The sequence below is a fragment of the Podarcis vaucheri genome (genome assembly GCF_965113315.1).
Source record: "Podarcis vaucheri genome assembly, chromosome: 11".
Classification (NCBI taxonomy): domain Eukaryota; kingdom Metazoa; phylum Chordata; class Lepidosauria; order Squamata; family Lacertidae; genus Podarcis; species Podarcis vaucheri.
The window spans coordinates 46844661-46868553 of NC_138749.1; the positions used below are offsets into that span (position 1 = coordinate 46844661).

At 39.7% G+C, this 23893-nt stretch overlaps 1 protein-coding gene across 3 annotated transcripts in view; it reads left to right on the forward strand.

Moving 5' to 3' along the window:
- The first annotated feature begins 460 nt into the window (after nucleotides 1-460).
- DMXL1 (Dmx like 1) overlaps nucleotides 461-23893 on the forward strand; it is a 72100-nt gene continuing 48667 nt past the window's right edge. For 2 of the 3 annotated variants that reach the window (XM_082191527.1, XM_082191529.1), the window contains exons 1-11: nucleotides 461-929; nucleotides 7897-8022; nucleotides 10394-10471; nucleotides 11453-11531; nucleotides 13209-13335; nucleotides 14130-14196; nucleotides 19526-19701; nucleotides 21085-21274; nucleotides 21444-21609; nucleotides 22379-22591; nucleotides 23624-23868. In XM_082191527.1, coding sequence (XP_082047653.1) covers nucleotides 843-929; nucleotides 7897-8022; nucleotides 10394-10471; nucleotides 11453-11531; nucleotides 13209-13335; nucleotides 14130-14196; nucleotides 19526-19701; nucleotides 21085-21274; nucleotides 21444-21609; nucleotides 22379-22591; nucleotides 23624-23868 — 1554 coding nt within the window. In that variant the 5' untranslated portion in view covers nucleotides 461-842. The remainder of the gene's footprint in view (nucleotides 930-7896; nucleotides 8023-10393; nucleotides 10472-11452; nucleotides 11532-13208; nucleotides 13336-14129; nucleotides 14197-19525; nucleotides 19702-21084; nucleotides 21275-21443; nucleotides 21610-22378; nucleotides 22592-23623; nucleotides 23869-23893) is intronic. The other variant, XM_082191528.1, reaches the window with a different exon arrangement.

Consider the following 23893-nt stretch of genomic DNA (forward strand, 5'->3'; position numbering starts at 1 on the left):
ACCAGTTTGCCACGTCCATCCCTTGGCTGCTCCCAGTTTCCTCACATCCTCCTCCCACATCCTCACTGGACCCTTTCACAGCTGAAGCCTTGGCTCCAGGATCCACCCTGCGGGAACAGAACACACCGGCTCCCCTACCACACCCAGCCCGACACACACACTCTTTTCCCCCAACACACGCCGCCCTTCCTCACGGTCATGACGAATACGTGACAACAACCACACCCCGCCATGGACTAGACGGTTCTACTGCGCCTGCGCTCCTTCCTCCCTTAAGTCGACGTTCCTTCCCGAGCCCCCGAGCCACCAATGCGCCTGCGCACGGGCGGGCGGCTCCGGCTTCCGCGTCTTTTTCCTCGCGGAGGCACGCAGCCTCAACCGCGCATGCTCTGAACCTTATCCTCTCCCTCCCTCCCAGTCCTAGCGCACGCGTACGTAACGATGCCTAATGGGGGAAAAGGAGGGAGCTCGCGGGTTGCTGGGTGAACCGAGCGACGTCATGGCCGGTCCCGCTCTCGCGATGATTCGATTCGCAGGAGAGGGTCGGCCCGCTATTGTAGGCTGAGGGAGAGAGAGAGAGAGAACTCTGCGAGGGCCAGTAAGAAGCCGGTTTGAGGGAGGAAGTCCGCGCGCGAGAGGGGCTCCTCCGCCCGCCCCCTGAGGTCGCGAGCGGACGTTGCCTCTGCCCGAGAAGGGGAGGAGCCTCGGAGGATGACCCCGCCCCCCACTATGTGCCGCCGCCGCCCCCTGCGGGACTAGCCGCGGCCGAGCGGCTCCGGGTGCCTCAGCTGCCCTGCCCGTTGGCGGAGAGCGTCGGCTCCGAAAGCGGGAGCCTCGCCGTTATGAACCTGCACCAGGTGCTGACGGGGGCTGTCAACCCCGGGGACAACTGCTTCTCCGTGGGGAACGTCGGCGGGCATCCCTTCACGGTGAGTCTCCCTCCTCTTCCTCCTCAGCTCTGGTGCCACCGCGACGAGAGGGTCGTCCCCCCCCCTCAGGCCGCCTCCGACGGCGCCCCTTCCCCGGGCAGCGCTCGGCCTCCCTCAGCCGGCAGGCGAAGAGGGCGCGCGGGCGGGCAGTTTGCGTCAGGGACGGCGGCACCGGTGCGGGTGGGACGCTCGGCAGGTGCCGTGTTGAAGCACGCCCGAGATTCGCCGGTTCGACCGGAGCCGAACCTGTATTGGCGTCGGGAGCTGAGCGAGCACGAGACCGGGCCCTTTCTTTGCCATGACGGGGCAGATCAATTCCCATTATTTCGCTTCCCGCTGCAAGCAGTTTTGCCACTTCTCTATAATTTTTTATTTTATTTTTTTGCAATAATGAGTTGTGGTTAGTTTCCGAAGTGCTTGGGCGTAAGGTGAGTCCGGTTGCATTAATGCCACAGAGGCATTCTCCACATGCTCAGAGGTACCTCCCTTTATTATTATTATTCATTTGTATTGAAATTATTATAGCTGCGCTTGCTTTAGAGCCTGGCGGTTCAAAACGTGTTCAGGGAGGCAGAGTTCTTCTTTTCTTTGGAAGGGATAGCAAGGACAAGTGGCCAAGAGATAGGGTTGGGCTCCTATATGGCACTCTTGTGGGCCCCAGGAAACATCTGGATTGTCTTGTTTCTGAGGCTGTTATTGATCAGCCTGCCTGTTATGTAACTAACAGCTGTGCTTTCCAATCGAAAACAACTGGAAGTGACATTTGAGTGTGGTGTTTATATATTCGGTTTTCAGGTTTGAAATGCAGTACTCCCATTCTTGTGCGCTTGCGACAAAATGTGTGTGATTGGGCAAAGGGTCATGCTAGAAACAACTTTTGGGCATATACAGTTCCTTATGGCTTAATTATTAGTACTATTTTCTGGTCATCACCTGAGTCTCTTCTTGGTGTTCCCTCTCTGAAAGAGTCCCAGAGGGTGGCCTTTTCTGTGTTGGCTCCCTGTTTGTGGAATACTCTCCCCAGAGAGGCTCACCTGACACCTTCATACATATGAAATGTTTCTCTATAACCAGACTTTGGCTGATTAAACATTATATAGCCTATTAAATGTGCTTGTGGGAGAGGCGTTATTGGTTTGCTTTTGTATTTGTGCTCTCATTTTGTATTTTAAATTTGACTTGCTTTTGCAGTTGATTAGAATTGATTGTAAGCCACAATTCCTGCTTTATACATAATGTCAAGTCAGAAATTGGAGATGGAGAAACTGAAACATGGTTTATTCCTCCTTTTAGCTGTGTGGGAAAAGGAGTGTGGACTGCTTGAGTCCAAGGTTCCCAGTGCAACAATAAACCATGTTGTAAACTGACTCAGCCCAGGGTAAAACTGCTTTTTGAAAACTGGTCTATGGTCACCCAGAATCATTTTTTGGTACATTTCAACCTCCCTTGGGAAACCCTTAGTATAAATACAGTTTGATCTTACTACTTTCCTTAGGGATTAGCATTGCATGTATATATTCTTTGTACTCCTGGATCACAGGTGGTTCCGAACATAAACTTCAAAACAAGAACACAACATACATAATAAGACAAAAACAAAAGAATAGGCCTCCCTGAGTTATGACTAATTATAATTAGAATAAAGCATATTTTGGTGGTCTCTGGAAACATTTGTTCTTCATAACTTGTTTCATAGTGAGGCTTTTTTCTTGCGTTTTAACACTACTTAATAGGATGGCAATAAAATACATTTTCATCTTGTCCAACCCCTGTGATGCAGAAATCTTAACTAAATCATACATGACAGATGGCCATCCACACTCTGCTTAAAAACCACCAAGGAAAGAGAGTCCATCACCTCCTGAAGGAGTCTGTTCCACTATTGAACAACTCTGTTACTTGGCCTAAACTTCTAAGCATTTTTAGTTTCTAGGCTCTTTCTGCTATGTATCTCCTTGTTGCAACATTTAATTATTTGAGATTTTGTATGCATATCTATTGGAATGAAATGGTTAAACTCTTAAGTTTTGTTGCAGAGGTAGACCAGAAAAAGCTGATGAGTCTTACTACAGTCTTTCAGAGTATTTGCAACACTTGTTCTAAGATAATGCTGGAAATTCTGAAAACCTACTATGTTGATTCCAGTTGTTATACCATAATAGAAACATGGGAAGTATTACTTTTGAATGTGTGTTCTAGATTTGCTGTGGTGTGTTTGTGTGTGTGTGTGTGTGTAACTATCTCTCTATATTCAACTTCGTAGCATTTCTTTTTTGCCAGTACTTTGTACATCATCAGGAAAACTTATAAACTTAAGTAAAACACAACTGATCTTTTAAAATTACCGTATTTTCCCATGCATAAGATAATGTTTTAAAAATTGCTTTTAAAATTTAGTAAAAAATTGGGGGTTGTTTTATATACAAATGGTGAATGCACAGGTTATTATTATTTTTTAAACACCACTTACCTTCTGTGAAGAAGCTGCTAGAACATCGTAGCCACCGTCCCTCCTAGGAGCCCAGCTTTGGCAATCTCCGAAGAAAGCTCTACAAATTTGCCCGATCTTGGGTGTGCACCCCCTGCCACCCTGTTTGATGTTTAAATATTGTTTTCTTAAATTTTGGTTCAAAAAAGTAGGGATTGTCTTATACATGGAGGTGCCTTATACATGGAAAAATATGATATATGCAAATTGTAGACTAGCTATTAATTCAAAGTAGTTGTAGCATGTGTCTTGTAAAATACTATATTATCTTTTTAATCTCCCGTCCCTGCAATAGTTGTGCAATTAGGTAAACAATAATAAAAAGATGGTCTTCTGCATAATATTCTAAGGGGCATGAAAGTAACTCCACTCCCTTTGCTTGTGCAAAGTATTGGATTGGCAAAATAGCAAGTAGTTCTTAAGACACGTTAAAAGGAGTTAAAACAATCAGTCTATGAGAGAAAACAAAAAAAATACACTCTTAAAATAGTTAAATGCTTCAAATTTCCAAATCTAGCCATTTATGAGTCAAACCAGTGGATCACTAGCCTTTATTTATTTCCTCTGATGGGCAGCAGTTCTCTAAAGTCCCCTGCGGAATTATACCACCACTCCCTGCCCTTCTACCTGAGATGGTTAACTGGAGATGTCAGGAATTGAATCTGGGACCTTGTGCTTGCTGAGTTCTATGAGCCACCCTCCATGTTTTTATTATGGCACCATCTAGTAAAATTCTAGTTCTTCAAGGTCTGACAGGTTCTCCATTGTTTTAAAAATGAACAAATGAACATAAGCACTGTTTATCAAATAGTCCAAGAACGTAGTAATGTCAACAGTAACTGCTTGTTGGTGTGAATTCAAGGAAGTGATTACATCACAAGTAGCTTGGGACATTTTTATCTTAGAGGTGACCTGGAAGGCTTTTTCCTTGTTTAAATGACAATTCAACTATTTATTCACAGGTTTTCTTTTGTGAAAAGTTTCTAGAAGTAGGAAAAAATGCCACTGGCATGGAGGATAAGTTGATGTTTCATTAAGATTGTATCTTTTCATAGGAAAAGCTCTTTCTCCCAACCCCCCTTTCTATGTTGTTATGTCAAGGGATGCAATGAGGAAAACTCTGGGTGTTTTGTTTTAATCAGGGGTGTTGCCCATCAGTGCAATTGGGAGTGCATAGACTTTGTTGCTGTAATATTATAGCAATGATATGCATTGATCTGTTTTGCTAAAGAAAGTTCTGAATGTCTTCCAGATTCTGCTTTTTAGAGGGAGACTAAACATTTCTATTTTGCACTATCTAATTTAAGATTCATCCCTTAAATGTAGGTGTAAATCCCATTACTTTCATTAGGAAGTAGAAACGTGTTTATTATCAGACAAGACCAAACATTTAGGTGACAGCGTCCTTCTCTATTTCCATTTTTAGACTATTAAAAACTAAGACAGGTATTTCTATTATACCCAGCAAAAAAGAAGTCCCACACACTCTTTTTTGTTTAAGGTAACCTGAAGAAAAAATCTGATAAGCTCAATAGATTGCTTATTGTTTTGGGAAGTTTTACTTGGTCCTAGTGGAGGTATTACTTCACTACTGCTTTGTGGATTTTTTTCTTCTACTTGACTAACACAACTGTATAAATATATTAATTGATTTATGTTAAGTTTATTGCACTGAACAGGCTATTAATTCCTTCAGCCAATGTATTAAAAACTGTGTCTCAGCATTGGCAACATATTTAAATTCCTGGGCATCAGAATCAATACTTTAGGAGCCAGCATAACAATTTGAGGTACTGGATACATGCAAAAAAGAACAAAATGACAGCATTTTAAAGTGCTAGCATCACATTTTCAGTGCTGGCCAGTGCATATGCATCTTGAGTTCGCTGCCATTTGAGGGGTTGATAGGGTGCAGCTTCAGAATGGGACTGAAGAGTAAGGAGTCTTAGGATTTAGCTGTATCCTTAACAGGTTGCTAAGCCTGAGCTGGAGATACTTTGGTTTTCATCAGTCTCTGCTATTTTCCTAATAACTTACTTGAGGAGTAGAACTGGTGGTCTGTTGTCCCATTTGGGGACTGCCTACAGAGGCTGCCAATCTGACTGATTGCATGTTAAGAACTACAGTATATGAGTTCCAGAAACACTGCAATTTCTGTAGCTTTTTTAATTGTTGCTTCTCTCTGAATTTAGCAGCTGTGTCTAGTCTCATTACCTGGCAATACATATTTGGAGACTTGTAATGAGGATTTTCATACAGGGCTGGTCCTCCAAAGCTGCCCTGGAAGATCTTGATAAGGTTTAAGACAATGCATAGCCCAGTTTCTACAAGGGCAACATCTATGATATGTTATGATTATTCTACTTTATCAAAGCATAATGTGGCTCCTGGTCAAAAGTCTTATCAAAAGAGAGAAGGGGTTGGGAGCCGCTCAAACAATAATTGTTGTAACACTATCTGAGCAAACCTCATATTCTTCTCCAGTGATGCTGTGAAGAGGAAACCAAAAGCTTTCACTTCCAGATTCAGTTAGCCACAATTTATAATACAGCTGAATTCCTAAGAAGTGTTCTGTGTTCATTATATTGTGCAAGTACCCAAAATATAATGTTGCAGTTGCATTAATGCGTGACAAGGCCGTAAGAGTTCTTCCTGTTAGTTTGCAGTAGCAGTGTGTCTTTAGTAGTAACCAGTTAGGTGCTTCTGGAAGCTTTCAAGCAGATTATGATATAACAATCTACTTTTGTCCATAGCATCCTGTAATCAAAAGAGAGCCAGCATGGTATAGTGGTTAGAGTATTGGACTAAAATCTGGGAGACTAGGATTCAAGTCTCCACTTGGCCATAAAGCACACTGGGTGACCTTGGACCAATCCCTACCTGTCAGCCTAATCTACCTCACAAGGTGGTTGTTGGGGTTAAATGAAGCGGGGAAGAACCATGTATACCATCTTGAACTCATTGGAGGAAAGGGCAGGATAATAAACTAACTAACATTGTCCCTAAATGTAGAAGTTCAGTTTATTGGCCTACTTGAGTCTCTAGCAATATCCTAAAGGCAAATTAGTGTTGTAGGTATATGTGCAATGTGATTAACCTCTCCAGGGAGATTGCAGGAGCTAGGACAGAAACAGGGCACACTTCATTCCCCACAATCTTCAGAAAATTTTCTCACCTCCATATAGGCCAAGTTCTCACAAAGCATTAAACCATTGTTCCAAATAAACTATAGTTTAAACATGTTACCGGAAAAATCCGAGGGCTCCCTTGGACAAAAACAAAGACACCAACCAGGATAACTTGGAGCAAAACAGCAGCCTGTAGGCTTGGCCTTTATTGAACTGTTGCAACAGGGTGTTCCCCTCACTTGCAGGAGAGAGGAAAGACCCAGAAAGATGGTGTGCAAGACCTTATAAAAACTTTTGAAATTCCCATCCTCTAGGTCAAGCCCACCCCCAGAAACATCATGCATACATTACAGAAAGGAGAGGTTGACATCATGCATACATTACAGAAAGGAGGGGTTGAGGGAGGAGTTGGTGGTAACCTGAGTGTCCTGTCACCTGGCTGGTTCCTCCTTTCCCACTCCCCATGAGTCACTTCCAGGAGACAAAGGGGAGTTGGCAGTTTCCTGCCCCCAGAGGGAAGATCTGATCATTGTCCTTTGTTTCAGTCCATGCTGAATCCACTCCCATATGCAAGTTCTTTGTGATCTTGATGGTCTTCTGTCTAGGACCATCAGGGTTGGCATAGCAACTGGGCAGGGCTCCTGTGGATGTGCTGGGATGGTGAAGGGATTATGGCTGACCAGAACCAAGCCACCCCCCCCTTGATAGTCCTTGTCATATGGAGTAAAACAAAAATGGAACAGTGCAAATCTGATGTATGGTTGATTTTTCTATGAATTTATAACAGAAGTGTGGCATATGTAGTGTGTGAGTGTGTGAAGTTTGTACAAACTGAATGATTGGGGTGGGGGGTTCCTGCTACAAACACAAGTGTTCCCCCCCCCTTTTCTCCTTACTGTGCTGCATGGGGCCAGAAACATGTCTGAGTATGGCTTGTTGTGATGTTTGAGCCCAGGTTTATGGTTTGTCTCTCTCTAAGCAGGCCATAAGCAGAAGCTAAACTTTGTTCTTGGCTTTGACTTTGTATAAGTGTATAGATGCTTGTGCTTGTTCACAAGAGATGTATTTTGCTGAATTTGTGTGAAAGTAATTATTGAAATAACTTAACTGGCATCCAGTCAGGATGTATATGCTACTTACAAAGTGGCTTTTCTCATAGCAGCAATACAAAGCTTTAATTTTTTGTTAAGGATGGTTCAGTGGATTAAATATGTGGCTACACTTAAAAACCAGATGATTAGGTAAATGGGTTTTAAAGATTACCGGTAATTACTGAAATGCACCTTTCTTTGAATTGTCTTACCAAAAAAAAAAAAAAGGCAGAGCAGTTATACAATTTACTTTTTTCTAGGCATACGCATCAGGATGTGATATTGTGATATTGGGGACTGATTTTGAAAGATTACAAATAATTCCTGGAGCAAAACATGGAAATATACAAGTGGGATGTGTAGATTGCTCTATGCAACAAGGGAAGGTAAGTAGAAGTGGTACTCTTGTTAAACTTACCTATCTGATTTGTTCTTGTAATATGTATTTTGCAATGCCATCCTGTCTGAAGGTGATATTAAACTCTTCAAATACTTTTAGTACTAACCCTTCACAAGGACCTGGATGTAAGAAGATTGAATTATGCTTGTAGCTATCCTGCTATTTTAATTCCTCTGCCGGAGACTCCTGTTTATATTCTAGAGTCTGATACAGTACTGTGTTTTGAAGAACAGTCTGGTCATCATTATGCTACAAGGTTCTTTGTGAATGTGGGCCCAAGCCCACACAAAGGCAGGCACTTCCTACAGCAGTGGGTACATAGCCAGCTAAGACATTCTTGTGCATGAGATAGTACAGGTTTTTCCGTGAGACTACCCTCTTTCGTTTTCTTGGCTATCACATGTTGTTTGTTTAGGCAAGAAACAAACCATGATTTTGATGACACTATACAGGGCTTTGCTGTTTGTTGTTCCTGGCATAGCCAGGATGGGAGGAAAGTGAAACGAACTTAGAGCAGCATGCAGCAGCACTCTGCTGATATGCATTAAACCATAGTTAATATTTAACTGTATTTGAATATGACATGTGAACCATGCCAGCATCAAAACCTAGCACCTTGGAGAGAAGTCTCTTCTTGCTATTTCAGATGTCTGCGGGAGTGGCTGGAAGGTTAAGATATGGTCATATAGTAGGAGACACACATAGTAATTTACTGTTGTAAATGTAACTTAAAACCAATTTTAAAAATCAACTGAGAGTTACCTTAAAACAGATTTCTTGATGATCTCTCTTGGCCTCTCTTGAAGTTTAAGACACTATCTTAGAACTCTGGATTCTCTGTTTTATCCAACATTGCTTTCTCCTTTGCTGATAAGGTGTGTTTGATTTTGCTCATACATCCACTCTCTGAACTTCTTGCCTTTTTTCTTTTTATTTCTGAAACTGCATAAGCATAGATCATGAAAGGAGAATGAACATCCTTCTGTTAGGAAAGGTGTGAATTTAAGCACACTACCAAATTCATAAACTTTTCCCCAACATAGGACTCCTCTTCACAGTTGAGATCCACGTGAGAATGAAATACTGGAGATTATCACTTTCTTTATTAAGCGTGCAATACCTTTCTACCTTCTTATTGTCTTTACTACTCTAGATTTTGTGCAGTTCTGACAAGATTCTAGTTGGCATTTTTAGGTCATGCTCATGTGTAGATTGCTTTGCCTTGTAATTTGTTTTTGTAATAGATTTTTAATCTTGAACCTGCATCTCACTACATTTTTCCAGAATTTCTGCAAAAGTAACATTATAAAGTTTTCTTTTTTAAAAAAATAAGACCTGTCCATGAAAATAATAGTGCATTATACACAATATATATATTATTTTATATTGTGCATGAAAGTGGAATATGGATCTGACAGATGATAGGTGAAGTTAAAATATTTAAACTTCTTTTCATTATTTTCCCCTACGTTTTTTGGATCTGCTTCTCCAGTTCTGTGCAATATGTAAAATTGTGATTATATATAAAAAAATTCCTTCCAGTAGCACCTTAAAGACCAACTAAGTTAGTTCTTGGTATGAGCTTTCGTGTGCATGCACACTTCTTCAGATACGTATCTTCAGATACTTCTTCAGAGGTATCTGAAGAAGTGTGCATGCACACGAAAGCTCATACCAAGGGTATCTGAAGAAGTGTGCATGCACACGAAAGCTCATACCAAGAACTAACTTAGTTGGTCTTTAAGGTGCTACTGGAAGGAATTTTTTTATTTTGACTATGGCAGACCAACACGGCTACCTATCTGTAACTGTGATTATATATGTATCTGTTATTGCCTCACATACAAATATACATAGGTGGTTTCTCTTTGCTTTTTTTTTACCCTTGCTTGTCTTTAATCCTTTTATTTCAGACTGTCTGAGCTTTTTGTGCCTTAGATTTTAAAATATTTCTTACATGTTAACATCTTGTATGTATTCTTTTTCAAAGTACTGTACTTTTGACACCCAGGATTGCTGAATTCTGATCTGTATCACACATTTCTTATCATGTTTCAGAGTATCTTTTACATGCATATCACTTTCTCACCCCATTTAAAAAACAAATGTAATTGTGCATTTTAGCTCCCAGCCTCAGGGTAATTAGATATATTGTGAGTCTTAACAGAGCTATATGTAGCCATTTCTAACCAAATGAATATTGTGTATCTTCAAAATAACTTGGAGAGTTGCCATTTCTGTGATGGCGATTCTTTGCATGGAGATACAAAGAAGTTTATGGCTATGGAAGGAAAGTAACACAACCTGCAAGTAAATACAGTAAATACAAACTAATTTTAAAATGCTATTTGCTTTAGATTGCAGCTTCTTATGGGAATGTGATTTGTATATTTGAGCCAGTTCAACACCTAAAACAGAAGAGTAGTCATCATACTGTAAGTAATTTATCTTTTCTATCTTTGCTAAGCATTTGAATTGTGAGTTGTATTTATTTGAAGCCATGGAGGGAAAATGTTCTAGGTGAGTTTTTCCCCGGAGGGAACAGAATTTTTTTTTGGGGGGGGAGGGGAGTGGAAAAATGCAATACTTGGTTTTTGATGCACTCTTTAAATATCAAAAGTAACTTTATTGCTTTAGGAACATAAAATGCATTATGTGTAACTTCGTTTACCATAGAATTATTGTTTCTGGCATATTGAAAGTACAGTATATGCAGACAATAATTACAAATTAATTTTTTTTAAAGTTTTTGTTGCAAATGGAGCTACAAGCTGCTGAACTGTAAGAAACTAGCATCTATGTGGTTTTGCCACTTTATAATGAGCAGGCAAAAAACATAAAAAACAAACCATCAAAATGGTAGTAAAACAAATTACTATTGAAATCAACTTCTGCATTTTCACATGCCAGTTTATTTCTTGATTTGGTGCAAATATTTCTAGACATAGACCAGTTTCTTTCGCGTGCTGTAGATTTGATGCAAGTACCGGTATTTCCAAACATAGAGCAGTTTCTTTCAGATGCACCGACCTGCTTACTGGCCTCTGGGAAAGTCATGGGAGGGCAATGACCTTTCCAGAGCCCCTGGGGAGCAGTCCTCTGCCTCACTGGGGTGGGGTGGGACGGTTCCTGGGATTCCTGATTTTGAATGTTTTCCCCATTGCATGTGGACTCCTGGAACAAAACTCTTGCGTAAGTGTTGGGCTCATTGTAATGAAGTTTCAGTTTCAGCTTATAAAATTGAACTTTTAGAACTTGTCATTGCTATCTCAGTTATTTGGAAATATTATCCAATAGTTGCTGAAGGAAGTTTGGCAGATCAGTCTTCTGAATTCATTATGCTTTATTTGACAACTATGCCAACTCAATATAAGTGTTTAGAAACAATTTGTATTGCATTTGTGTTTGGTTTGTAGGGATTACATTATCAGTGGCAGAAGTCAGATCAAATTTTACTGGAAGATGCAGTGCATAATTTAACATGGGATCCAACAGGTAAATACAAAATCAGCTAAATGTTTGCCTTTCTTTTCTCCCTGTGTTTCAATGAATTATCTTGTGGCAATAATAATGTAATTCATATTTAGGCATGTTTCTGTGGAAGGAAGTGTAGTGTTGGGCAGAGCAATCCTGTAGGATGACAGTGGGGGGAGTATATGTAATAGAAGAACCACCGAATCTCATGCTTCATTGCTATTATTATTATTATTAATTAAATCTGTATACCGCTGTAGATTTCAGAGCAGTTCACAACATAAAATTCATGCTGGTTAGGGAGAATAGGGAGTGGCTAGAGGGAAAATAAGTGTGTTAGCTGAAGGATTGGCATAAGTCTCCACACTCACCCATCCCAGGGGTATGCCTGGGGAGTGGGAGTGCTTTGAATTCAGGAGAACCCAAGCCTCCCCTGAAGTGGACCTCCCTGTTTATTCTCAAGTACCCTTCTTTTCCAAGTGTCCTCTCTTCCTCTCAACCCCCCCCAACCTTGCTTTCTGTTTTCCTGTAACTGTGACTGACTTGAATATATGTTGAAGCTTATGATACTTTGCAGAATTGATTATTATTTTCTGCTTGGGGGTGGAGGAATAAGAGACATTTATATGAATGAATTGGAAAAAACCACACACGTCTAAATAGCATAACGGGGGCCGGACTAGATGACTCTATGATTCTATGGAAATTTGATATAAACAGCATTGCTTTTCAGTCATTTTTTACAACACGGTCCCCACTTCCTAAATCTTAGGATTCGCATGCTACTTTATCAGTATTTTTCATTTGAAAGAAATTGACCAGGACAATGCATATTGCTCACCTTACTTGTGTTGCAGGATTCCTAGCAAACTCAAAACCTCATCCTCACCCCAATGCATGATGCTGTGCAGTTAAGGTTTCAGTGTCTCTAACTTGGAATTAGCCAACATGGTGCCCAGATGTTGTTGGACGGCTTTGACTTTTAGCTATGCTGGCTGGGACTGGTTGGGGCTGGAGACCAGTAACATCTGGCTACTCTGATCTAGAGGTTCTTCCTACTATCCCTTACTCTTCAGGGGGACACCAAAAAGCTGTTCTTTGACTAGTTAGCAAGAGTTGAGTGATATTGAGATTCTCTGCAGCCGTCATTGTTCTTCCATGCTTCCAAGTCCTTCTGATCTATCATTCCTCATGTATGTGTCTGCTGAGTTCCCACCATCCCTTAATGCTTACCTTCCTAAAGAGAATCCTTTACACAGGCCTATCCCATCTGTTCATAAGGCACTTGGCAGTTAAAAATGGAATTTTACTAGCTGAGTCAGTGTAGTCAGAGAAGCTGTTGAAGTACATTGCTGGTAAGTGAAGCTAGATCGATCTCTTCCCTTCCTCTAGGCAACAACTAATAAAGATGGAATTCTGATAGCTGGATTGGCATGCATATTTTTGCCAGTTGACTTCTTGCCAATTTGCCATCTTACAGGACAGTTGCCAATTCTAGTCTTTATGCATGCAAATGAAGTGGTTTCGTTATGAGTAGTTCAGATTGATCACCTAAAACTTTATAGATTCAGGTGTATATTTCAGAGGATATAGTTGATTTATAGTTATATTGTTTGTTACAGTTATTTCAGAGTCTGTAGTTTGACTTTATCTACTATTTTTTATTCTAATTTATGTGTACACATTCTCAAAATCTAGGCTCCCGTCTATTGACGGCTTGCAGTTGTTTGCAACTTTGGTCCAATGTCAATTATGAAAACCCATCAGAAGATGAAAATCCTGAAAAAACAGAAGCTCGGAATTGGAGAATCATTTGGCAGTGCAAGTAAGAAATATATTAAGACTAATTTACACTTGTTTTTGAACCTCCTTGGACCGGTGCATTACTCCAAAGCAGTATATTTAAATGATAAGTATACTGCAATTCATTTTTATATATTCTTTTTATTAGCTTATTATTACAACACAAACACACACAACAAACAGACTTTTAAAAAAATACAGATACAAAACAAATAATAAATGTATATCCATGTTTCAATTCTTATTCTTTTCTAATTGACTTCCTTTGTTCTCAACTCGGGTCTAATTTCATATTTGGTAAACTGTGAAAGATGCAAGAAACAGTATACTGCAATTCGGTGCTTTCAGTGTGAGCCAATCATTGTATGTTGTTTCCCAGATTAAAAAGTGTTATATATGAGATACTTTCCGAAATATGTAGTAGATGTTTCATCTCTACAACATAGAACATATGGAAGCGCATATGAGTATTTAGCGCCCTTTTACTCTAAGAAGGGTGATCCAGCATAAATAAAGCAAACAATGCAAATGCTAAGAAGTGAAAGAGGGTTTCAACAGATTTTACTAAGCTTTATAATTGTAAAACCTGTGTTAATGTTGTAACTTTGTTTTTGGTAGGCGAACAGCCAAGTAAACCACATAAGTTGTATCATCAGCTTTGCAATTAATCATCGGCAACGAAAACAAAAATAATTGAATTTCAAATAAGTGATTTTGCTAACTCTAATATTTAACTCAAGTTCGGGTTTATTAAGCTTTTGAGGTATCAAATCATGATGAACATTTTTTACCCCTTTTCTTTTCTGCTGTTCACAGAACTGCGTCTGAAGTTCAGCTAATGAAGTTTTCACCAGATGGGGAATTTTTTGCTACTGCAGGAAAGGTAAACCAGTTTCATGGGATCTGAAATAAATTTATTATTTTAACTTCACACCTAGCCTTTCTGCTTATAGCATTAAAGTAACAAAGAGTACAATAAAAATACAATAAAACATTTTTGTAAAAAAGCGGTAAAATGAAAAGAACCAATAAAACAGGGATACAATGTTGATATTCTTCCACACACATTTTAAGTCATTTTCCATCTCATGTGACTATAGAAAGACGAGGGGAGGGCAGTTTATAGGTGCTACCTATCTTGGCTTCCACTCAGACTATGGCGACAGAGGTTCTTATTTGAGAGTAAGGAAGAGATCTTTATACAGGGAGATTAAAGGTACAGACTCAGCAACAAGCATAGTATCATAACAGCCTCAGAGCTTGGACTAGGCAACAGGAATGACAGGACTAGCTGGGCTAGAAGCAGTAGTCCTGAGTCAAAGTTCAGGGCAAGAAGCTCATTTGTCCCAATGGGTTAACATGACCACCAAGCTTTTAAATGCAGGGCAAAACATGCTTAGCTGTGATACTCCTATGCCTTGTAGAATGTTCAGCATGCAGACACAGTCATAAGTGGTTAAGAAGCCAAAGATTGGAAAGTTGTAGTCCACATAGCTAATCGGCTATGTAAGCCTGTGGTTTTGCGAAAGCCCCTATCTTCCCAAACTTTACTCATCCATGGAGCAACTGTGATGCTGCAACAGTGTCATAAATTGCTTGAAAGAAGAGGAAATTACAGATTTCACAAACCATAATTTAGTTTCCTCCAAGAATATTAAGAATAAGTCATACAATATAATTTCCAATTTTATGTTGTGGGCCGCCCTGCGATCTTCAGATGAAGAGTGCTATGCAAATTTATAAGTAAAATAAATTGTTCGTTATAATAGTAAAGGTAAAGGTACCCCTGCCCGTACGGGCCAGTCGTGTCCGACTCTAGGGTTGTGCGCCCATCTCACTTAAGAGGTCGGGGGCCAGCACTGTCCGGAGACACTTCCGGGTCACGTGGCCAGCGTGACGAAGCTGCTTTGGCGAGCCGGCACCAGCGCAGCACACGAAAACGCTGTTTACCTTCCCTCTATAAAGCGGTACCTATTTATCTACTTGCACTTAAGGGTGCTTTTGAACTGCTAGGTGGGCAGGAGCTGGGACCGAACGACGGGTGCTCACCCCACCGCGGGGATTCGAACCGCCGACCATACGATCGGCAGGTCCTAGGCGCAGAGGTTTTACCCACAGCGCCACCCGCGTCCCGCTCGTTATAATAAGTCACCCTTATAAACTAAATTTTGGACAAAAGATCAGCTAACTTAAAATCCAGTGTGGTGTTTTTTTCTCTTAACATATTGGATTTCACAGTTCTTGTGCTCTTCAGATGAATAATCATCAGCACAGAAGCATAATATTGCAATAACATGGTGATCTGTTTGAAGCAACTAACACTTCCCCTAAGGCCTAAGATGCAATCATGTGATGCTTGTTTTTCAGACAGAATGACTTTCTGTGGAATTGACATATTTGGCTATAGTGCCAAAATTAAGGGAAATGTGTAGCTGCTATTTATTATTGGATGCCCATTTAAGAAAATACTTTAACACTGACAGTAGTTGCTCTAATACCCAAACTTTTTTTCAAAGAGGGCCAGATTTGATGAAGTAAACATGCGTGAGAGCTGACTAAAGTTGTTGAGCTTTTTTTAGGAAGGCTTCAGAAAGGGGACAAAGTAGTAATAGGTGTTTTAAATGTACAACACCCAAACCCAATTAAGGACTTGTAATTCTTCTTGTTTCTTACATAGAGCTTTTCTTAGGACTGAAGTTGTTCAGCTTTTTTTGGGATTTTACCCCAGTACATATACAGCAACAGGGGCCGGATTAGGCCCCCAAAACAGACTTTGGACATGCCTACTCTAATAGATATATTACCTTAGCTATTTTGTATGCCTTCATCCCTGAAAATAGAAGTAAGCCTGTTTCTGTTCATTTTCTTTTAAAAACACATTTATCGGAATTATTTGCAATACAAATATACAATAGTAAGTTGGTGAAAGGATAGTATAATACAACAGAAATATGGATTAATCATATATAGTTAGTTGCCAGTTAGAACCAGTGTTCATAAATCTTAACTCATGTTGCTTATTCTAGTCTAAAATATCATGTGTAAATTTATGTAATGCACTGTATTATTCTTTTAATTTCCGCCCCACAAAGAATGTATGCATAGAATCCAGCATTGCTCAGACTTCTGCTCATGCAGACTTCATCTTCCTCTCCAGTCCCCTGTGCACCCCTGTAGGAATGAAAAATCACGGGAGACGAGAGAGGCAGGTGTAACATGAGGCGTCTGTCTGGGCGGACCCTGGGAGCCTCTTTTATTGAATATTACAAACATTGCCACAGGTGGGCCTGTGGCTGATTGGTTGATACATACACAAAGAAACTTGTTGCTGATTGGTTAACATAAGTACAAGGCGGGGATTACATGTGAGAGGTGGGGATTACATATGATCATTTATCACTAATAGATTAAAGGCTGAGAAACGGAGCTGGAACTAGACAGGCATGAAACCTCCCAATTAAACTATAACTAAGGATTAATATAGCATAAAACAATTACTAATGATTGATCATAACATGAAAGAACACAACAATCAAGTTCTGTAGATGTGGTCAGCTAGGCATAAAGTACAGGTCATAGTGTTTCTCATGAACTTCAGATGAACTGAGCAAGGAAAGAATGTCTTGGTGTTTGGAGCAGGTTCGTACAGTGTGTGCAAAAGCAGAGAAAAGCCTACAAGCAAGACTTCCCAGAATGCAAGAGAAAAGAAGCAAGGCTTCCCCATAATGCAGCAGTTTTGTGCAGAAGGAGAACTAACAGTTATGTGCAGAAAGAGGACTTCCCTTCACACCCCCAAAATCAGAGTCTCCCAACCGCTTTGGAGCAAATTTTGAGGACATAAAGAGAGCTGCAGTGGGGAGGAGGAGAAAGTGAAAGTCTCATTGTGCGAGCTGAAGTTTGTATGGTCTGTGCATGGAACATATTAAATAATAATAATAATAATAATAATAATAATAATAATAATAATAATAATATATAATAATAAAAAATAATTTATTATTTATACCCCGCCCATCTGGCTGGGTTTCCCCAGCCACTCTGGGTGGCTTCCAATAAAACACTAAAATACAATAACCTATTAAACCTATTAAACATAAAAACTTCCCTAAGTAGGGCTGCCTTCAGATGTCTTCAGATGTCTTCTAAAAGTTTGGTAGTTATTTTTCTCTTTGACATCTGGTGGGAGGGCGTTCCACGGGGTGGGTGCCACTACCGAGAAGGCCCTCTGCCTGGTTCCCTGTAACTTGGCTTCTCGCAGCGAGGGAACCGCCAGAAGGCCCTTGGCACTGGACCTCAGTGTCCAGGCAGAACGATGGAGGTGGAGACGCTCCTTCAGGTGTACTGGACCGAGGCCTATGAATTTATTGTTCCTTGAACTCTTACTATTCTAATAAAAAATAAACAGACATAAATGTCATAAAAGGTTTATTGACTATTGTCTCTATGCCAAAAATACAACGTTCAGATGGGTCTTTTATCCATTCTGTATTCTTAATGGAGGTTAAACCTTTAGCAATAATATACTGCCCTTTCTTTTCTTTTCTTTTCTTCTCTTATCTGAGCTCAGTGTAAAGGCATCCAGATATTTTTAATCTCTTTCTTAAATTATGTTTCCACTGGAGGAGAATTATTGAAGCTTTTTGCTTTTTTCAATAGCCTAATGATGTTTATGCATTTATTGAGTTAATTCAGTCTCCATACGTTAACAGACGGTAATCTTAAATTATCCATTATTCAGTTATCCATTTTTCTCTTATTATTTTGTCCATGTTTCATTTCTCCCTTCCCTTCCCTTCCCTTACTTTCTCAAGAATTTCAAACTGTTTCTGCTTGAGAGAGATGAAAGGATTAATAACAGCAGCCTAGCATTAAGTGGTTAGGTTTTATTTGCTTGTGGGAGAGAACCATTGATTATGTCTAACAAGTGTTGACCTTCTTTGGTATTCTGCAGTGCAATCCATTCTTTTCCAAACAAAAACTTAAGAATAAAAGTAGTCCCTCATCTGTCTCTCTCTTAAACAAATGGTCAAAAATTACTGGTTTCTTCTTAATATTTTCAGATGCATACCTGCTAAAACATCAGCCTCTGTATTGTCTGTTTTAAGTGAATACCCTGTCCAAACATTTATCTGAATTGCATCTTTTACTCTGTAATTAGCAAATCTTATGAAAACTTCCATTGATATTTTTCTTTTTTCAGATCTTAAATTTATTTTAATAGCACCTTCTATGCCAATGCACATTCTTATTTAAATTCCAAATAAGACTTTAACAGCCCTTCAAAACAGCATGATAAATCTTGTCCTTCAGCAGCTTCTCTCTAGTGCTTCATTGATATCTTTATGCTCATGCTTTTCTATTGTTATCTCATGTAGTCATAACTTCTCGGCATCCTTGGATTATAGACTACATTTTTTTTACAGACTGTTAATTCTGTAATTTTTACAACTACTTATCTCGTTCTTGAATAATTATTTATCTAATCTTTCTTCATTCACCTTCCATATTCTCTTTATTATTTTCAGTAACCGTTTTTCTATTATACTGGATTTTTCAGTGATTCTTTCTTCTTGGGCTCTGATGATGGTTCAGATATCTTAGCTGCATGGCATACTAAAATACCAAATTTTCCCCTTGTTTACATACGTACTAGTTACACATATAGAAATGAGTTATGAGTTTCAGTTAAAATAAGCCAGCTATGAATCTGTCAGTAGCTGAGAAGTTCATGCAAGGTGAGGCAGATCAGCATTTAGTGCAAAGCATTTTATATTTTTGTTTCTGTGCTCACAACCAGAGGGTGGATGAGTGTCATGGGAATCAAACATCTACAGAAACCAGGATTGGACAAGGGCAGAGAACTCGGGAGAGAAATGGAGTCTCCTTTGGCTCTTCTTGCAGAAAGAGTATGGACTTTTTTTTGCTGCTGCTTACATTTTTCAAAAAGAAGTGGCCCTGGTGAGGGATGGAGTTCATTAAAAATAATTGGCAGAAATTATGAACCACAGATTAAGAAGAATTTTTAAAAGTTGTTTCTATGGAGAAAAGGTGACTTTATCCTCCATTTAACATGATTAAATAATTCTGTTGAAAATAATTCTATTCAATTGTATTGAAAAGCTTATTTCAGAGTGAGCAAAAGCGGAAAAATTAGCTCTGTGTAGCAATTATGGAAAATAGTGTTCGAATATATATCACTTTTTCTTTGATAGGATGATTGTCTTGTAAAGGTGTGGTATAACACTGATAGTTGGAAATCAGCAGTCACACCTCCAGTTACAGCACCAGAAGCAATCCCACAGGAAGTAGGCTTCTCATTTATTTACTTGGTTCATCCTCGGTCTGTTAATGGGTTCTCCTGGCGAAAGACAAGTAACTACATGCCACGGTGAGCATTTTTTCACTGTTCCATCTTTGAATTGGTAGAAATTGTGAATGCTTTCAAATTTTGCCTTGTGCTCTCAAAATTGTGCCAGTGTTTATTTAATCAGCCATGGTTGGGTCAACATTCAGATGAATCTAAGTAAGTCTTCCCAAAACAGATAAGATAATGGAGCTATATAATCAGTAGTAGACCGTGAGGTCGGGCTGTGCTGCATACCTGACCTCCCTCCAACTGAGTTGCTGCTGCTGATCAGAACAGAAAATGGGAGGGTTAAGGTCAGTACAGTGCAAACTGGTGGAGCCAATACGATGCTCTTGGCAGTGTGTTTGCACAGCACTGACCTTACCACCATCTCATTGCTCCCCTTCTACATCCCAGTATTCAGCAGCAACGGGAGCATAGAAATGTCAGGTGAGTGGTGCACCCTCCACCATGCTGTCCACTGCTACTGCACGTAATAGGCTTCCATAAAATGCCTCAAGCAGCATGTAAAATATCTGCCACAGTGCAAAGCCTCGTGAACCATCATAACGCACTGAAGGTCTGCTGAACGACACTTTGGCAACATTGACATCAGTTCCGTACATGTGTTCTGACATTAAATGAAAAATACCTTAATCTACCTGGCTGGTGGGCATAAAAGTTCCTATAATACAGTTAGTAAGTGATTTCAGCACCGCGCTGTCTGGCCACATTTTCGTTCTCCATCACTGCCTCAGCACTGAGTAATTGCTTAGTTTTATAGATTTGTGAGTGGAACATAGTCATCGAATGAGAGTCACTTAATAACGATCACACTAATTGTAGGAAATACTTATACAGTGGTACCTCGGTTTTCAAACGTCTTGGAAGTCGAATGTTTCAGTTTTCGAACGCTGAAAACCCGGAAGTAAATGCTTTGGTTTTCAAATAAGCCTCGGAAGTCAAATGTGCTACATGGCTTCTGCTTAGTGCAAGATCTGAAGACCTAGCTGTCGGCTATTGAGTCTTGGTTTTTGAAAGTTTCGGAACTCAAACGGTCTTCCGGAATGGATTATGTTTGAAAACCTAGGTACCACTGTACATATGACGTTAGGAGTGTGTGTCCTCACCAGTGTTGCACAAATAGCATCCAAATATCCTTGGCTATAGGGAAACAAAGCAGGAACCTAATATATCCAAGTCCACTGTGGCTTGAGTTGCCCTAACTTGTATCATACTGCTGCAGTAGAAGGGTGGTAAGAAAATAGGAGCATGTCTTACATTTTTTTTTTAAAAGTTATTTCCAAGTATTCATGTGTAGTATTGACTTCAAAGCAGAAAAAATTAACTTGCTATAGGTAGCAGCACAGTATAAAATTCAGAAACCCCTGCAGAATTAAAAAAAAACTTTTTTTCCTGTCCTAGTGGTGCCGTATGTAATGTGCTGTTGACATGCTGCAAAGATAATATATGCCGTCTCTGGGCAGAGACTTTGTTGCCAAATGACAGTCTGTTATATGGAGGTGGATACAACCATTTGCCTGAACCTGTGAAGTCAACTAATAACTTTAAGAGGAATGCTTCTAGTAAAGAAAGCATGAAAAATGCTTTAGAGGTAAGAAGATAATTACCTGACTCTGAGTAAGCCTCCCAGATCATTATAGTTTTGTATTTAAAGTAACAACCAAAGTAACTTGCTGACTGTTGAGAAACAGCAATCTGAGCTATATTGCTGCTGCTAGATTCCTTTTCTCCTTTTGTATAACATGTCATTTTCTCAACAGTTAAATCTAAAGCCCTTTCGACGAGGAAGAAGGAGGTCAATAGCACTTGCACATACTGGATACTTGCCGCATCAGCAAGACGCTCACGAAGTTCATCGAAACACTCCGCTGCAATCAAATGCACTTTGCCACTTCCACATTGCTGCCAGCATCAACCCAGCTACAGGTGATTATGAATGCCAAGTTTTGCTTTATACGTGGGTACAGTTCATTTTAAAATTCTCCTGCAAAAGTAATATAGACATACTGTCTGACTGTGAATAATGATGATATAAAGCTTAGCATGGCTTCAGTTCGAGGCTTTGACTGCTGCTGAAGATGATTAACAGAAGATAATTTATGTTAACTGGAACAGGGCCCTGAGATCTTTGCATGAAGGGTGGTATATAAATTTTATAACAATAACAAAAACCTCGAATGCTCAAATGAAACTATGCCATATAATCTGTTTAGTTTCTTTGGAAGTGAATCACACATGCCATGGTTGGGTTATACTGGCAACTTGCAGCCAAAGACAAGAAAACCAGACTGGTCTTTGTCCATTGGACATGCCGTTCTTCCTTGTGTCAGATAACATTTAGTTTCTGCTGCTGAAATAAAAGAAAATCAGAAATCCCAAGGGGCATGCCCAAAATCTTCAGGTGTACTTTAAAAAGCTCCTTGAATTTCGGACATGAATCCTTGAGATGTTAATAACCTACTTTCAAGTAGTCATATTTGTATTGTCTTTTTTTGTGGGCAGAGGGGAGTGGGGTCTATGTATATCTCTGGGTGTGCTTTATTAAAGAAATGTAGGATTAACTGTCCTGTGATTTTTGCATGTGTGTGGTAATGTCTATCTTCTAATGCAGTTAAGTTTTACTTACTAAAAAGGAAATAATTTAAAAGTTATGGTACGTCTTGAATAGAAAGTAAGTTTAGTCTTTTGCTTGTAGACATTCCTTTGCTCCCTTCCATCATGTCTCTGAGTCTTAATGAAAATGAAGAAAAGAGTGGGCCTTTTGTTGTACACTGGCTGAATAATAAAGAATTGCATTTTACCTTATCAATGGAAGTCTTTCTACAGCAACTAAAAAAGAGTTTTGAGCATATTTCTTCAGAGGTCAGCACTGAAGAGTCTAATCAGACAGAGATAAAATCTGATGAAGGTAAAGTGACTACTGTTGGTTTGTTTGACTCTTTTTGGAAACAATGTAATGCCTATAATACACTAATTTAATATTTAGTTTGTATGTCTTAACAGGCACCTTTAAAATGTGCTCCAGAGGATTGGAATCTCTCCAACAGATTTTGAGAGCACACAGAGGGTTGCAGGGGGAGGAGAGGAAGGAGGAGTCCTATTGTATGTGTGAAAGCCCACTTGCAAAATTTTGGATTCTTTCCCTAAGTGCACGAGAGAGTTCGTTGTCTGTGTAACTCTTAATCTTGAAGCCATGACCTCTAGATTTTGAATATTTCATTTAAAGCATTTTAAATCAGACATTAATTACCCACAGAACAAGGAATATCCCTCACGTGAACATTGCTTTGTTAGATAAACCAAATATGAAATATTTTTTAAAATAGTCATAGTAAATTATTGGCAGCCATAGAAAATTATTGATGGAGAGATATTGAACATGGATATTTGGCAAAGTGGTCTCATTCACATGTCACTTGAAAAAAGTTAAATTTAAAGATGGTTTAAAGGTGACTTTCCAGCATGCAGGTGCACAAGGAAAAATATCAGCAAATTTACTCTCCCTTCTCCCACTGCTGCCACGCTACCATTACATCTGAACCTGGACTTGTGGCTTGTCTTTGCCAGACAAAGTCTTGAGGTGTAAGTCAAGAACAAGGCTTGTGGGTTGATTGGAGAGAGTCAGCTCCAAGTCTTGGTTTAAATGTAACTTTGATTTAACTCCCAGTATCATGGCAAGAGCGAAGGGTGGCATGAAGAGGCAGCTATTTCCTCCCTGTTCACTTAGACGCTGCCCTTCACCTTAAACCACAGTCAAACTTAGCTGTGGTCTAAAGTAACATGTGTGCTAGGTCAATGTATGGGTATAGGAGATGTCTGTTTCAACCTGCTAGAACTTTTTGAGTTCTAGAAAATGCTGTAAAACGTCAAATTGCCTGTAACTATAAGGATGGTTTCAGTGTGCGGATCTCTTGACAGCGACACTTTTTTCTCTCACCAGAAACCGATGGCAATAGAGAAGATCAAAAAGGAAATCAAGAACTTGCTGGTGAAAAACCAGCTCCAAATTCAAGCTATATCCCCTTGTCATCTTCTATTGTTGATCATGAGATTGAAGTACAGCTGTCTGAATGGAATAAAAATGCAGACATGTTGTTTAGTATTCATCCTATGGATGGGTCACTGTTAGTATGGCATGTAGATTGGCTAGATGAGTACCAGCCAGGCATGTTTCGCCAAGTACAGGTACTGTGGCTCTTCTGAATAAAAT